This window comes from Taudactylus pleione, unplaced genomic scaffold, assembly GCF_031769625.1.
Source record: "Taudactylus pleione unplaced genomic scaffold, aTauple2 ptg000082l, whole genome shotgun sequence".
NCBI classification, from domain to species: domain Eukaryota; kingdom Metazoa; phylum Chordata; class Amphibia; order Anura; family Myobatrachidae; genus Taudactylus; species Taudactylus pleione.
Window position 1 is genome coordinate 3793181 of NW_028284484.1, and position 16971 is coordinate 3810151.

The following is a 16971-nucleotide window of genomic DNA, read 5'->3' on the forward strand; positions in this document are numbered from 1 at the left end:
ACCCAATTTTCCCAGAATCCTCACTCCACTTGCTATTAGGGATGTGCAGGCTCGGATAGGTTCGAGTTTGCACGTTGAGTTCGGATTTTTCCCTCCAAAAAAACGGAACTCAGAAAGAGGCTAAACGTCATCTTACATGGACGAACATCATCATTCCTGGACAAAAGTCCAGGAATGATGATGTTCGTCCATGTAAGATGACGTTTAGCCTCTTTCTGAGTTCCGTTTTTTTGGAGGGAAAAATCCGAACTCAACATGCAAACTCGAACCTATCCGAGCCTGCACATCCCTACTTGCTATACTCCTGTCATGATCTCAGCAGAGTCCCTAGAATCAGACTCCGTCACTTACCTCTCCGGAAGTTGATCCAGTGTATCGGGGGCTCCAGGTGTGTCCATTTCCTCTCTGCTGCCACAGCAGGACCTGGTGTTCTGTCTCCCTTCCAGTTACTAGCGACTACGGTGGCAGGGTCTGGTGCTGCTCTCTTACCCATGCAGTAACAGCAGTCTCCCTGCTGATGGCTGTGCTGCTGACTATCCAAGGTCCCATGTGGATCTCCTCCCGGCAGCTCCAGTACCTGGGCACAGCCATATTGGATCTCATCAGGTGACTCCTCTACAGCCAGCAGGGATTCAATCTGCTGTCACCTGATTCCAGCACTCAGTCCCCGTCTAGCCAGGAGTATTTATGGCCAGTTGCCAGTGCATTGTTGTCCTCAGTCCTGCTGTGTGATCTAATTTGAGCTTCTGTGGATATTCCAACATTATACCATTATATTCAGCAATTTACCATCCCGCTGCAACACTGGCTCTAATTGTCCGGTTCCATCCTTGAGCTATCCAGGTCAGTTCCATCCCTGTGCCATCCAGTCCGGTTCCAACCCGGTGCTATCCAGTCCAGTTTCACCCCAGTGCTGGATATCAATTGAGCTTCTGCGGTTATTCCAGCATTATACTTTCAGTGCAATTTACCATCTCGCTGTGCCACTGGCTCCAATAGTCCGGTTCCACCCACGGTGCTATTCAGCCAAGTTCCACCCCGGTGCTATCCAGTCCGGTTTCACCCTGGTGCTATCCAGTCCAGCACACGTAATCCTGAACAGAGGACTGTGACCTGCACGTCGGGTGCAGATAAGCCCAAACTCCCTTGCGGGGTCCCTGGTGAAAACCATCGGTGTGTTAGGAGTCCGCACCTCTGTTAGGGTCTCAGCCAATTTCTCCAATACTGGTCAGACTCTTCTAACTTCATATCCTATGCCATGAGCTGCAACTATATATACCATCCAGTTTTCACACTCGTGATCTAAAACCCATTCCAGCCAGCAACACCAGTCCGGTACCACAAACAAACACTGGTGTGACAACTCCAGTATCCCCAGGGATGAAGAAGAAACACAATTAATAATCACATTATGCATGGTGGCATTTGCCTTACTGTATTTGGGAACATTTGTAATGGCATTTTAGAAGGAAAGCAAATACCAGTGGGCCTTAGCCTTCACTGTGCAAGGCTTCTCCTATAGAATTACCAGCACATTATAATACAGTTGCTTACTGGTATAGGACGACTTAAACACTGTACACATTGCAATAAGTTGATGACCCAGCATCTTAAATGAAGAGTGAACTCCTACATTAAACCACAACAAAAGCAAAACTTGCACCAATAGAGAAAAAAAAATACATTATATTTTGTAATATTCCTTTAGTATATTTGTTTTCATAAATTAAGCTAATTAAATTTAAAAGTGAATGGTAAAATTAATTGGTCAGAAGTTAAAAAATAAACCAAAATTATTTATATCCATTTTACATACTTCTAATTAAAAACTGTACTAAAGAAAAATAAAATGGCATATAGTGAAACTTGTAAATTTATCCCAATAGAGCAGTGGTTCTCAAACTCGGTCCTCAGGACCCCACACAGTTCACTTTTTGCAGGTCACCCAGCAGGTGCACAGGTGTATTCATTAGTCACTGACACGTTTTAAAAGATCCACAGGTGCTGCTAACAGTTTCACTAGTAATTATGTGAGGAGACCTGCAAAACATGCACTGTTTGGGGTCCTGAGGACCGAGTTTGAGAACCTGTGCATTAGAGGAATCATCTTCTATACAGGCAGTGCCGATAATGTGTGAAGAGAAACTATCCAACAGCAAGAGGGCAGCAGAGAGCTTTCCTGCAGCAACTCAATTGTACTGTAGCCTCCTATGGCAACTATAGAGTGTAATGTCTACTGTGACACACATTGTCTCCTGTAATATAAGAGCACTTTTGCCATAAAAAAATATGAGTGCAAATCTATATACCAACCAAAATCACAGTTTGTGCTGTCTGCAGTTACTAGTACAGATGTACAAACAGACTCAGACAGTGCCCAGTAGAATGCACCGCATGCAGTATCTGAACCCTATATTCCTTCCGCTTCTGCACCTGTACTCACTACTCGGCATTCCTTGCCTGATAAATGTATCAGTTCTCAGTACTTGCTGTGAGAACTTCACTGCCAGTCGTTACTCTATTACTGAACTTTTATCCACCAGTGACCACTCAGTTTGCTCCAAATCCCAACATCTGCTAGGGCCCACAGTGGCTCTACAATCCTTACCTCTTCTCAGTAAGAGTGTTCAGGTGTGTGATCTACTTTCAGGATGTATAGATAGGGCACAATTTCCAGGCCCTGGGAGGTTCTACTTTTGTCCAATAGGGGCAGCATTTTACCACCTTGGGCAGCTGCCTCACACAGCAAGTTTTTAAGTGCAGCAAAATCAGGATAAATAAAAAGCTGATTTCATTGATGCAAACAGTGGAGTCACAAGGGGGGTGCGGGCCGCACCCGGGTGTCACCCACCAAGGGGTGACATCAAAGTGCAGACTCCACAGCGACAGGAGCTGGGTGCTGCACTGTAGCATTATGTGCAGCACTCGGCTCTTGACACAGTGAGGGAGCCAGCACTTTGCAACAGACTAGTCCCCATTGGCAGACCACATCTACCGGACCCCCAGAGTAACTTAGGGGTTCGGACCACAAGGTCACGACCCCTACCTGTAAAGCCACGCCTCCTTTTGTATACAAATGGGTATGGCAGATTGTATAAATATGAAATGGTCCATTTTACTTGCACATAGGTGATCAGTATATTAGACTTACCCTGGAGAGCAGATGATTTTAGAATTGCTGTATGTAATACCCTTTCAAAGAATGACGGGTGCCACCCAGACACTAAACGACCAGAATAAGTAAACCCAACTGTATAAGCATGAGATTAAGTGGGGAATGTGCGCAGGGCCAGCGCTAGCATTAGGCAGCTACCTAAGGGCGCCGTAGAGCCCACCTAACAAAGAAAAAGAAGGATGTCTCTAAAAAATATCCCTATTTTACATGGTGCTGGTAGAATTGGATTACTGTTATGGCGGCTGCTGGGGCCCTTTCACACAGGGATCGTCACCAGGATAGTGCAGCGCCCGGACCCCAAGCCCCCATTTTCCGGCGGTGTCTGTTCCCGAAAGCATCGTGGACGTGATGTAGACGTTGCGACACTGCCATTACAAGTCTGGACTGGAGGAATCAGCTGCTGAAACACAGCACCGCAGTGGTTAGGTCAGAGGAGAGCATTGGAGGCGGAGCAGAAACAGGCGAGGAATGGAGGAGCACAGCACGAGACGAGAGGATGGCCTGAGGTAAGTGAACAAGTGGATAGAAAACTGGGGGGAGCAGGGGCTGCAGAGTGAAGCTTTGCCTAGGGCGCTTGCAAACCTAGCTCCAGCCCTGTATGGGAGGCGCCAAACGGTACCCTGTACCTGCAGCCTAAGGAGACATAAGGATTTACCCCAACCCTTCGGGTCCAAATTGAAATGCAAGAGAAGTTTCTGACGCTGGAGAGTCCTCTTGTATTTCAACTGTATAATCATGTGTCTATAAGTATGATATATACTGTAGGAGACCACATTAAGTTAAAGCTTTGCAAACAATTATAAGTAATAGTTTGCAATGCCAGTGTGTTTCCCATTGATTTTAACTGTATACTGTTCTAGGTCATATGGTTTGGTCAATGATCATTTATTTTCCAATACAATTAAGTAAAATGTCACTCACAGAGAATTATTTAGGCTTCAGTAACTTTACACAGAATGCAGCTTCATCTCACACAATATATTTATATTTATTTTAAGGGTATTATACAATTCATTAGGCCCCACTTGTAACCCAGTATGGAAAATGAACAGATGGCAGCAGCAGGGGCAGGACTATGGGAGACAATGGAGGCGCCTGCCGCCGGGCGCCAGCACTGAAGGGGCACCTCCTCCATTGCCGACAATATATTCACCCCACTTAAGGCTATTTCATGTAAGTGTTTCTGTGCATATGTGATAGATAGATGGATAGATAGATATGCACCATACATTTTCCCTTTTTTTTAGGGGGGGGGGGGGCACCAAATTATAACTTGCTTCCTGTCGTCTGGGATGAACTTACGCCACTGGGCAGCAGCCATTTTCCTGGAGAGCGTAATAACAGCAGACAGAGTATGTATGTCCCAAGGCTGACAGGGCGATGAATGAGGTCTACTAATATAAACTAGGACTTGGAATATAATTTAAATAACCAAGGGCAAAAGGTATTAAACTTGTACCATGGCTCTACAAATAGTTTTCTTGATTTCATGTCAACATATCACAAGGTATTAACACATTTGTGTCACCAAAAAATAAGCTAATAGACAGCTGTGATATAACATAAAAAAGAGGAAATATTTTTCCAGATATGAAGAGACGTTCTGGAATATTTATTGCATATTGCCGCAACTGTAAAAAGTGTTTTCTCAATCACAATACCCTGTACCAATTATTTTACCTTTTAAACATCATACTTATATTACATATATTTATTTATTTATTACCAGTTATTTATATAGCGCACACATATTCCGCAGCGCTTTACAGAGAGAATATTTGTCCATTCGCATCAGTCCCTGCCCCAGTGGAGCTTACAATCTATATTCCCTACTACATGCTCACACACATAGACACTAGGGTTGATTTATGTTTGGAGCCAATTAACCTACCAGTATATTTTTGGAGTGTGGGAGGAAACCGGAGTACCCGGAGGAAACCCACACAAGCACAGGGAGAATATACAAACTCCACACAGTTAGGGCTGTAGTGGGAATCAAACCCATGACCTCAGTGCTGTGAGGCAGTAATGCTAACCATTACACCGTCTGTGCTGCCCCAATATATATCAATATATTCACTGAAAATAAACTGCTCCCAGGAGCTGAATTTTTATTATGTATGAAATATTATATACAAATATATGATGCTCCGATGTATACAGAAGCTCCACTGAGGAAAGGGTTTTGTGTGTACATGTGACCGTTTGTTATGGCGGTGACACGAGTGCTGCTGAGGTTATGCTGAAGCTCATGACAAACATTTAGCTGAGTCTTGGACACGTTATTTATATATATATTAAATGATGTTACTTACGGCATAAACAAAGAGATATATAGTTTTAGCTTACATACATCGCCATTTATGAGCTTGCAGTCGTCGTCAATCTCATCTGCACTGTCCTCGTCTGACACTTCTCCTTCTTCTGCATCATCACTGATACTGGCCGGGAGTTTCTTCCCCTAAACCCAGATCAAGAAATAATAGAATTATCTACTGCTCATATTCTAAAGAAGATGCCTATATATGGGACTTATCAGTGTTTCTTTAAATACATTTTATTTATGATTTTCAAACACAGAAAAGGGAAGGGTACAGAGAAGAAAAAGAGGAGGTGGGAGCAGGGATTTACACCTGAATATAGTGTTAATGAGCATCACTAGTTAAAAGACCTTAGCAGGGAAATTGTACAGAGAGAAAACACAAAAATGCAATGCCACTTAATGCAACTGCAGAATGATAGGAAGACTGAGGCTTGGGCCTGATCAGAACGTCATACAGTTTGTGTGCTTGTTGGCAGTGCACAATGTAAGTAGTCACTTTATGGCCTGTACGAACATTCATGACAATTCATCCCATCAATTCAACATATCATCCCCTCAGATGTATCAAAAAAAATTAATTGTAATCAGCCTATCAATTCACTAGGAACTAGAGACATCACTAAAACACAAGGCACTTTGTACCGCATGCCTCACCTTTTCCTAGAAAGCGGACAAGCCAATATTGGTTCAAAGTCTATAAAAGCTAGGTACATACCCGACAGGTTTGCCAACAACTAGACAAATTTGGACAACTGAAATAATCCCAGTAACACCAGATGTGGAGTGTACACACTACACAATAAATGCTTCAGTTCAAACAATCACCTGGACTTCAAATCGTTGAGGTGATGGTTTTTATGTGCAGGATCGGGACGATCTCTGTACACACTACAAATTCCAAACAATGCTTTTCGATAGGACCAACGTAGTGTGTGCGCTATACCAGGAGCCAATCGGACGAGTTCTAGACCAACCGTCAGGTCCTGGTGCTGTGTACACACTACACGATGTGTGTACCCAGCAAGGGGATGATGCAATGGATCGATACATTGAGCCATCCATACACTCTTCGCGATGTGTCATTCTACGCTGCATTTAGCAGCATGGCGTCGTTCATTGCATTGTGCGTGGGCACGCGCGATTGAACATACACACTATGCAATCCGCACAATATATCGTTCTGATCCACGTCAGAATGATATATCGTGCAATGGATCGCTTAGTGTTTACCCAGTTTAGGAGAGGGTTAGATCAATGCAATTGCAGAATAATACAACCGACACAAGAGGTGTAGAGTTGCAAATCCTCTAAACAATTCTTAAAAACTAATGGCTCCCCAGGGCAAAGTGATAAGTAAACTTGTTTTCTTCCATGTGTCTACACACAATGCTTTACTGTCAGGGGAATAATTCATCCTTCGCATGGTTTCTGGCAGAAGTATAAATGCACTGGCTAATGACATCGGTTCACAGAACAGTTGAGAAAATGCTATTAGGCAACATCATTTATTAGACATTGTCTTATTCGATTTATTCCATTCCTGGATGACCTAGAATATCAATTCCAGAAGCTGAACGGCCTAGACGGCAAAAATACTAAATGAAAGGTTGTATACATAGAACAGCCCTGAGCATCCCTTTCGTTGTAATCAAATGAGAATATTTTCACTTAAAAGACATTAACAAAGTTACTCTAAAAATAAAACACATTATATTCTACTAGGAACATAAACAGAATGGAAATGCTCATTATACATTTTAAAAACAGTGTATATGTATAGTCTTTAAAAAAAAAAAGACTATTGAAGCAATGGTTAACCATAACCATTGCTTCAATGATGCGTCATGCTGTTATTTATCAACAGTAAATAAAGGCAAACGTGAGACACTTGAGATTAATCTGACTTCTGCATCTGTAATAACACTTCCAATAATGCATGGAAATTGTTTTGTAGATAAGATAGTGAGTTACATTGTGACCCAAGGTTTAAAACACCTTTATGTATGTAAAATGTTATACAGAACAATTGTTGAAGATTATAAGTATAACAAAGAGCAATAAATGTTTTTTGCGAGGGAAGGATGGTTTTGCTCTGACCTGCCATATTTTACTAAAAAGTAACCTAGTGCATTTATTATGATGAGCAGGAAGAATATACAACATGATCCTATACGGGTCTATAATTGTGGGAACAACATCATCATTATCTAGTACCTACTGTTAACCTTCAAAACGTAAAAAGTACATAGGTAGAATATCTATTCCATGAGATATCTGGAAATATATCTAAATGCAAATTATATTATACTTACTTAGGTTATATTTCCCAATGTTTCCAAATATCATTAACATGAATACAAGGATTAATTATATGGAGAGCCCATGGCTTCTGTCCATGTTATTCAGGTATGAACCTATCTGTTGTGAGTCTGCAGTAATCAGGGCTGTAACTAGGAGTGGGCAGCACCCTGTGGCACCTGTATTTGGCATCAAAGTACACTGCAGCCTAAAAAGCTGCCGCCTGAAGCGTCCTTAGGATGCATCAGGCACCTAGCTTCCCCTTGATCCCAGTGGCTTGCATAATACACTGCAGCCTAGAAAGCTGCCACCTGGAGCGTCCTTAGGATGCATCGGGCACCTAGCTTCCCCTTGATCCCAGTCTCTTGCATAATACACTGCAGCCTAGAAAGCTGCCACCTGGAACGTCCTTAGGATGCATCGGGCACCTAGCTTCCCCTTGATCCCAGTGGCTTGCATAATACACTGCAGCCTAGAAAGCTGCCACCTGGAACGTCCCTAGGATGCATCGGGCACCTAGCTTCCCCTTGATCCCAGTGGCTTGCATAATACACTGCAGCCTAGAAAGCTGCCACCTGGAACGTCCTTAGGATGCATCGGGCACCTAGCTTCCCCTTGATCCCAGTGGCTTGCATAATACACTGCAGCCTAGAAAGCTGCCACCTGGAACGTCCTTAGGATGCATCGGGCACCTAGCTTCCCCTTGATCCCAGTGGCTTGCATAATACACTGCAGCCTAGAAAGCTGCCACCTGGAACGTCCTTAGGATGCATCGGGCACCTAGCATCCCCTTGATCCCAGTGGCTTGCATAATACACTGCAGCCTAGAAAGCTGCTGCCTGGAGTGTCATTAGGATGTACCGGGCACCTAACTTCCTCTTGATACCAGTGGAAAGTCGGCACAGAGCTGTCCGAATGGCCTAAGGATTATTACATTTTTAGTGGTCCTGGCAGTCCCGCCTTCGCATTATCGCCCCACTATGGCCCTGCCAGCAATTCCCCACTCCTTCAGTTGGTAAATACCATATGATGGTTAAAAATGTTTATGACCCTAACCTCATGTGACATCTCCATCTACCGTACTATCACCTAGTAGCCAGATGTAGCAAAACATTAATTCCTGTTAATCAGAAGTCTGAATACAAGTACTTCAAGTTTCACATTTTCCATGGCAAACTTAGGACTTTCCATGACACATGGGCACCACCTGGCTTCTATGCCATCTTGACTGTAAAATAACATTATGCCATAATTAAGCTTGTTAGCGTTAGGAGGTTTCTGGCGTTTAGGTTTTACACAGCCACCGTAAGGGATTTATTGATCTTCTAGATGTCATTGTTATTGATTGGGCTATGTCATGCGACAATGGTAATGATAAGTAGGTCACTTTGGGAATTTACATGTAGATAAATGTAGCTTAGACATTTCTTTCAGTTTTAAATAACATTATCAAAGGAAAAACCCTACTTTATATATTTGCTTTATGTAGCATTAATATTTATCACAGCATATATGTGTACACACTTTCCTTCCCAGTATGATAACAGCTATCTTACTTGCTGTACAGTACCACCAGTGTAAAGTGAATTATTGATAAACATAAAGAAAGTAAAATGAGCTAGTGGGCAAATTACTATAAAAAATAAAACACAAAACGTAGTTTAATAGCTGTATAGAATAACATTCCTGTATGTACTTTACATGGTATAAGAATTGTAAATGAACTGACTGTAGTTGCTCTCTTGAAAGATAGTCACAATTTATAAAGGACAGTACATCAAGCAATTACTTTGAAAGTACAGTCTGCGCTTTCTAGCGCATAGGTTACTATTTACCCAATTTACTCTGTCCAAATTTACCTTCACTAATATCTTTTCTTTCAGGATCTCCGGGGAAGGCAGCTTTGTAGAATCGCCATTGAGCACAGAAGACAGATCTAACTTGTCTCCTAAGATTTCCGTTAAATACTGAGCCATTTTCTTCTGCTGCACCACACTGCAGTGATTTTCAATGGACAAGATGACAGGGAACCTGAAAAGGGATACAAGATGAAATGCGCTGGCATAATAGACCTTTATTCCTGCTTTACACAAAAACAGCCATAAATAAAACGTTAGCGTTAGTTATTGTATAGTCTTAATTGCTGAAGTTGGTAATATTTTTTGTATGCAACAAATTAGTCTGTCAATGGGACGGATACACTTTATGTACATTTATTTACTATAACATAGTAGATTTCAGCACTAGCTTCTGATGATGTGTATTCAAGCCTTGGGGGTGCATTTTATATGTGATGCCCTGGGCATTTGAGAAGCAAAAAAAAAATCACTGTCTGTATGGTTTTTGTTTTTCCCCACAGTATATTTACATGATGCACTACAGGACCTTGCTGGCCCTGGCAGCCATGGGTACGCTGTTACTAGTAGTGCATGTGTCAAAATACTTCAATCTCAATTTATTACCAATTTATTACCCCACACACACCAAGGAAGGATGTGCAATGAGCCCTAATGCATTCGGCAAGGGGCTGGCTTTTCCTGGGCGGTGCTGCTTTTTTTTTTTTGCGGGCCCACCCTAGAGAATTGATCCCTACCTCCTGACAGACATAGAGCTGGCTGTCACTATTTCAGGGGGACCCCATGTTGTGGGTTACTTGCTGTAGTGGCAACAGCAATGGCTGTCATAGCCTAGTCCTGGTAATATCTCTAATGCCCACTGAGAAACATATTCTTGGGACTCTATAGTCAGTGTAACTCTTAGCAACTGATTGGCTATGCTAGCTAGAGTTTCCTACTCATCCTTTTAATACCGGGTAGAAATGAAATACACAGGTTCTGTGGCCAGTTGTGTAGGACCAGGTGAGAGGATCATCTCAGGTCTCTCTCAATCAGCCAGTTACAGAACAGGTCTGAACAATAGGTGTTTTCCTGAGATGGTAAATCCCGGTTGGTCAGTTCACAGAAATTACCTCATAACAGAACTTTATTTATATAAATGTTACCGTCACAGAAGCATTTTACTGATTGCGTAAAAGCACATTAATGCCTAATTCATTCACTTTTTGGTTTTTTGTTTTTTAAATAAATTTAAGCATAGCAAGTCTGGGCATGATGTAGACATACTGGAGAGAAAAGGAAAGGTTCATATAAACAATTCTTTGGCCTGCTTGCAGGAGGAAAGATACCTTTTGACATTTAATTTTGTAACCAGTACTACTGCCGAAACGTGCCATGAAAGTTATTGAAAAAGATGTACTAAGTTAATATGTATAGTATACATCCTATTGGTTCAACCATTGTGTTGACAAACCAATGTTAACCCCATAAATTCACTAAGGGTGAGTAACATTACAGAAGCTTAATGCCTCTGGTCTCACTAATATTACTAGTTCCAAGTGAGTTGATTGTATTGTATTTGTATTGTCACAAATTAAAAATACAACAATGGGCATTGCTTCTGTATGTCAGCGGGTTGATGAAACACTACTGTGAAAAATAAAATATCAGTTGTCAGTCACATAGTCAGCAATCAAGGTCGAGCTGTTCTTATATGGACTCTCTTTATTCATACAAAGGAATGTGAAGCAAAACTCCAGTGAGAAAGATTCCCATTTATCATCACATTGGGTGAAAAAATATCCTTCCTGGTTCTGTAAGTGGCCATCAGATTACCTCCCTGAATCATCCATCCTGCTAATGCGCTGTAACAATCACAGCCTTCCTGTCTGCCTTACCGGGCTATAGTGACCTGATATTAGTGCTATTCTCTGCCTTATACCAGACATGGGTTACTGATCCGGATATGAAAATGTCATCAAACTATGCTGACATTCTGAATGGTGACATTTCATATCACACCAGTAGAATGTTGACATTCAAAATGTTGATAGCCCAATACAATCAGTTTTATTTTTTGCTATTTATATATACAGGTTGAGTCTCCCATATCCAAAATGCTTGGGACCAGGGGTATTTTGGAGAACGGAATATTCCCTATTTTGAAATAATTGCATACCATAATGAAATATCTTGGGAATAGGACCCAAATATACACACATAATGCATTTATGTGTTATATACACCTTATACACACAGCCTGCAGGTAATTTTATACAATATATTCAATAATTCTGTGGCTCAAACAAAGTCTGTGTACAGAAATGAAATTCATTTATGTTTCATATACACCTTATACACACAGCCTGAAGGTAGTTTTATACAATATTTTTAATAATTTGTGCCTTAGACAAAGTTTGTGTACATTGAACCATCAAAACTCAAAGGTTTCATTATCTCAGTCATGCCAAAAAATTCTGTATTTCGGAATATCCCATATTTCGGAATATTTGGATATGGGAGACTCAACCTGTATGTACTTACATTTATTATATATATATTTATTATACTTACAAAACTTTCTACGATCAGACTTACAGTACTTTATTTAGCAATAAGTTTTTCAGTTTCTATCACTGCTAACCTGTTTTATTTTATATGGAATTATTTTGCCTTCTAGTTTTCACACTTCAAAAATTTCTTTTTTTTTGTCTGATATCACATGTAATGCTTTCTTATTTAGTCACATCCAAGCAGCATTCAGCTTCGAACAGTGGCTCTAATAGCATCTACACAACCCAAGATGAACTGAGCAGATAAAGAATAGCAGCGACCCCAATGCAAAGCATCATAATTCTGAGTAATATCTGTTTGTGTCCTAGTGTAAAGCAGGAAGGAAAGCATGTAGCAGATACTTACTCATTTTTTATGAATGCGTACTTGTTAATAGTTTCAATGACATCCTTGAAAAGGATTTTGGAAGTCAAGGTGTATCCGTGGTGGACAATTGGTTCTCCATCTGGTCCATCCCAACAGTCAACTGTAAGTCAAAATAAATGGTTCAGCAAAGTTCCTATTGCCGGCTCTCTTGGTGTGACTCTGACACATACCAATGGAGAAAATATAAGGATGTGTCCAACCAAATCCTGATTTCTACAGAACACCCAATTACTGAACTAAATATATAGAATACAGACCTCTTCTGCATAATGTTGAATTTAGTGGTGTGTGTTTAGCGGTGTTTGTGTGTATATATTATTACATCGCCCTGATGACGATGTAATAAATTCATCAAAACGTTGGCATTACACCTGCCTACCTGTATTCTTTTGATGTCTGAGTGCCGTCGGTTTGTGGTTACATGTTGGAGCACCGTGCTGGGGCTACCTACGGAAGGCACCGGGAACCTTTATCGGTAATTTCACGAGTGTGCCGCCCACCAAGACTTATATATATATATATATATATATATAAGCACATATACACACACACATACATACACACAGATGCCTCAATATGCCATGCAGTGCGATATGCCTGGTGTGTGAGAGTCACTAGGTCACGTTCAACTCTGCTACTGCTGGGCGTCTTTTTTGCTGAAAATGCATCCAGTTCACATACAACTCTGGTCGCGATGCGACTAGGATGCACCAATAGACTGTGCTGATTAATTTGATTTGTGACTCTTGTATATCTATGTGCAACTGAGTCTTGGCGTGGAAAAAAGCTGCGGCTGCTGCATCGTAGCACTTCACATGCTGATTGAGAGACTCCGTTGCACACAGATATACAAGTGGTTTCATTTCAAATCCATTGTGGTGGCGTACACTGCTAAAATAATGAAAATTGTGTCAGTGCCCAAATATATATGAACCTAACGGGGATGTGGGGAGTGTGTGTATTTTTTACTTGCTGGGATACCCGGCGTTGCCCGGGTTGAAGAGTGGACCTTGAAGTACATCTGCAGCCTTCATTTTTTCCATTGAGGTGCACAAAATTTTGCGTATCAGTATTACACTATATTTATGTTATTTTTTTTCATGATTCATTGTCCTAACATTACTGGTTGAAAACTAAAGATAAACAAGGACATCCACTGGAAAATACAGAATCGTGTCCAGTGACTTGATAACAATCAATATTAAAGTGATTCACATTGAAGACACTAATTTCTTCTCACCATTTTTACTATTTGTTTTGATGATTTTTGAATATAATCATGAATTGAAGAACCCAGAAGCCACCTCATAATAGTAGGGAGTGCGTTCACAAACTAAGAATTTTTTGATATGTCTTATTTCATTTTGTTTATATGTATACATAATCTGTATTGTTTATGTTTCACTGCTTTTGACGCTTTGATAATTTATTGCACCCTTTATAACACCTTGTTAAAAGAAATCATTAAAAATGTTTATATATATATATATATATACATACACACACAGTATATGATATATATATATATATACATACATATATATATTAGGGATGTGCAGGCTCGGATAGGTTCGAGTTTGCACGTGGAGTTCGGATTTTTCCCTCCAAAAAAACGGAACTCAGAACGAGGCAAAACGTCATCTTACATGGACGAACATCATCATTCCTGGTCTTTTGTCCAGGAATGATGATGTTCGTCCATGTAAGATGACGTTTTGCCTCGTTCTGAGTTCCGTTTTTTTGGAGGGAAAAATCCGAACTCCACGTGCAAACTCGAACCTATCCGAGCCTGCACATCCCTAATATATATACACACAGTATATGATATATATATATATATATATATATATATATATATACATATATACATATATATACACACATATATGCTGCGGTCCTTCCATTTCCATCTGCAAAGCTGCCCCCATGGCTGCTATACTATCGAATCTGAAGATGGCATTAGCCTATGGGGTACAATAACGCTATTTTCTCGGAGAGGGATCCCTGTGGCCCCTGATGGCGCATGAGCTGGCCGAATGGCTTGCATTAGCCGCAGAGGCTCTGAATCAGGAAACTGAATGTTAGCATAAGCGGTCACTCTGCTTCCAGATCTTTACCAGGATGGGCTCTTATTAATAGCAGCCTGAAGAAACAAATCAAGAATAAATGGTAATTACCAAGATTCTTATTATACCATGCCACAGTTATTTATGTTTAAAAAATAAGTACACGCCTCTGACATCTGTGTGCTATGTAAAATCCTCTCCCTTCTGCCTTAACATAACATTTTGAGAGTTTCAGGTCTTTGTGTTTGAGACTGGCAGCCTTACTGTGGGTACACACTGAGCGATGAAATGAAGACGGAACGTTCCCTCCTTCATTACCTTCAATGGCACCACATCCGATATCGTCTTGTTGGCCGTGCAGCATGGCCGTCTGGACAATATCGCATGCGACCACGGGAGCGCGCAGATAGTCTGTACACACTGGACGAATTTGGCCAATAAGTTGTTCTGATCCCTGCCGGAAACAACATATTGGGCCGACATTGTCCTAATGTGTAGCCAGCATAACAGGTGTGCCCAGTACCCACCAGAGAGAGCTTGGAAAAAGGTAAAAGATTTTTAGAACGCCTCTAGGAAATAAATCATGCCTAAAATGTACTTAACTTCTTATTTAAAGAAATAAAAACCTTCTATGTCAGATTGCTGCGTCAAATAATTTCATCTGCTAACAAGAAGGAAAAATCTATTTGTCAGATTGTAAAGTATATTACCTCGTTACCATTTCATAGGAGTTAGTTTTTCTTGCAGTAGCTTCTTAAATAATACTGCACAACAGTTTATTCCTCCCATGAATTTAAATAAGAGAGCCTCATATTTGCAATGTACAGCATTTCCTCAATGTAAGACGCGCATCCACTATCTGGGAATCAGCGAAACCATCTAAGCCACAGAAACAGACTATTTTTAGAAAGAAAACTCTTCATGTATCGGGATGTGTTTACTGAGACACTGCCTCAGTCTATCACTTCCTCAGGAAAACTGAAGCGTACGGGTCACATAGCAAATGCTTTAGATGTGTGGTTTCTGTTTAAGGAAACATTTATTTTGTTGTCAGCTGAGCTTACCACAACACTGCTGGAAATACAATATATTTGTCTCAATTCCTATTTGATGTTTACTATTCTTTGAAGCTGGTGCAAGTACTATCAGATTAAAAAAAAAAGAAGAAAAGTGTGCGTGTGTATATAGAGAGAGACTTCTGTTAATTTATTTAATTTTCTGCTTAAAGTTAAATATCTATAGAAATAGACAGATAGCTGACTATACTCCTTTCCAGGCATGTACATATGATCAACAAGCCGAGGGGTCCAGTAAAGGCAGATTTTGCAGGAGAAGGGACATATTACTTCTCAACATTTCTCTAACTATTCTATTGAACAAACTGAGTAGAAGACAATTGAGCAACTTTGATCTAATTAAAGTAGCCTTTAGCTACTGGACCCTTGCCTTTATACACATTGTTATTGGGGGTTGTGATCAGTACACATATATTAGCCCCTTCATGCTCAAACTCAACCCCTCCAGAAGAGCACTGGATCCCCCATTTTCATTAATTGGGTGAAGAGGGCAAATATCCTTCAGCCCCCTCCCCTCAACTGTTCCAGCTGTGGAGGGTCTTGGCCAGAGAACCCTAAAGCTCTGTGGAGAACTCACATCTCTCAGTGCTGCACCATATCCTCTCCCCATCAACAACAGGGGGAACAGAGCCTCTGACAGAATTGAATACAGTATTGGTTTACAAATCCTACATCATGAAAAGAGAGGATCCAGGGACGATTTAGAGACAGTGGCAATGCTGATGTTTTCGCAAATAGCAAATTTTTTCCTACTGCGCACGTGTACAAGTCGCACCGCGCACGTGTACAAGTTTCACCGTGAACGTGTAACGATGGTCCAGCAACGGCGGTCGCAGTGAGTATTTATCTGCAAAGTGACAGGCAGGGACCGTTTGTGGGTGGCAATGGGGGAGTGACTCAAACGCAGGCATGTCGATCCTGTATGTAGTTACGATGACCACTCTGAGTGGAATTGGTATGAAATACAGACTGCTGAATTGGTATGAAGCCCGAAGGGAGGACATCCCAACAGTGGCTCGCAAGTATGCTAACCCTCCCCTGTCCTCCCGGGAGGGTGCCTAACCCTAACCTCCCCCATCCCTCAGCCTAACCCTCCCCAGGGGTGCCTAACTAAGTCCCTATGGGGGTGTCTAAACCTAACTCTCGCACCCCCCCGCGCACAGTTGTGGATCTAGACTTTACTTTTAGGGGGGAGCAGTTTAATAATACTGACCCACATGTGCACCAGACCCCCCCACAATAATAATATGCTCCACGA

At 41.3% G+C, this 16971-nt stretch overlaps 1 protein-coding gene across 4 annotated transcripts in view; it reads right to left on the reverse strand.

Annotated features, from left to right (window-relative positions):
- LOC148532178 (1-phosphatidylinositol 4,5-bisphosphate phosphodiesterase eta-2-like) overlaps positions 1–16971 on the reverse strand; it is a 190826-nt gene that overhangs the window by 143458 nt on the left and 30397 nt on the right. For all 4 annotated transcript variants that reach the window (XM_088468197.1, XM_088468196.1, XM_088468194.1 and 1 more), the window contains 3 exons: positions 12551–12671; positions 9656–9827; positions 5529–5636 (listed from right to left, as the gene is read on the reverse strand). In XM_088468197.1, coding sequence (XP_088324323.1) covers positions 5529–5636; positions 9656–9827; positions 12551–12671 — 401 coding nt within the window. The remainder of the gene's footprint in view (positions 1–5528; positions 5637–9655; positions 9828–12550; positions 12672–16971) is intronic.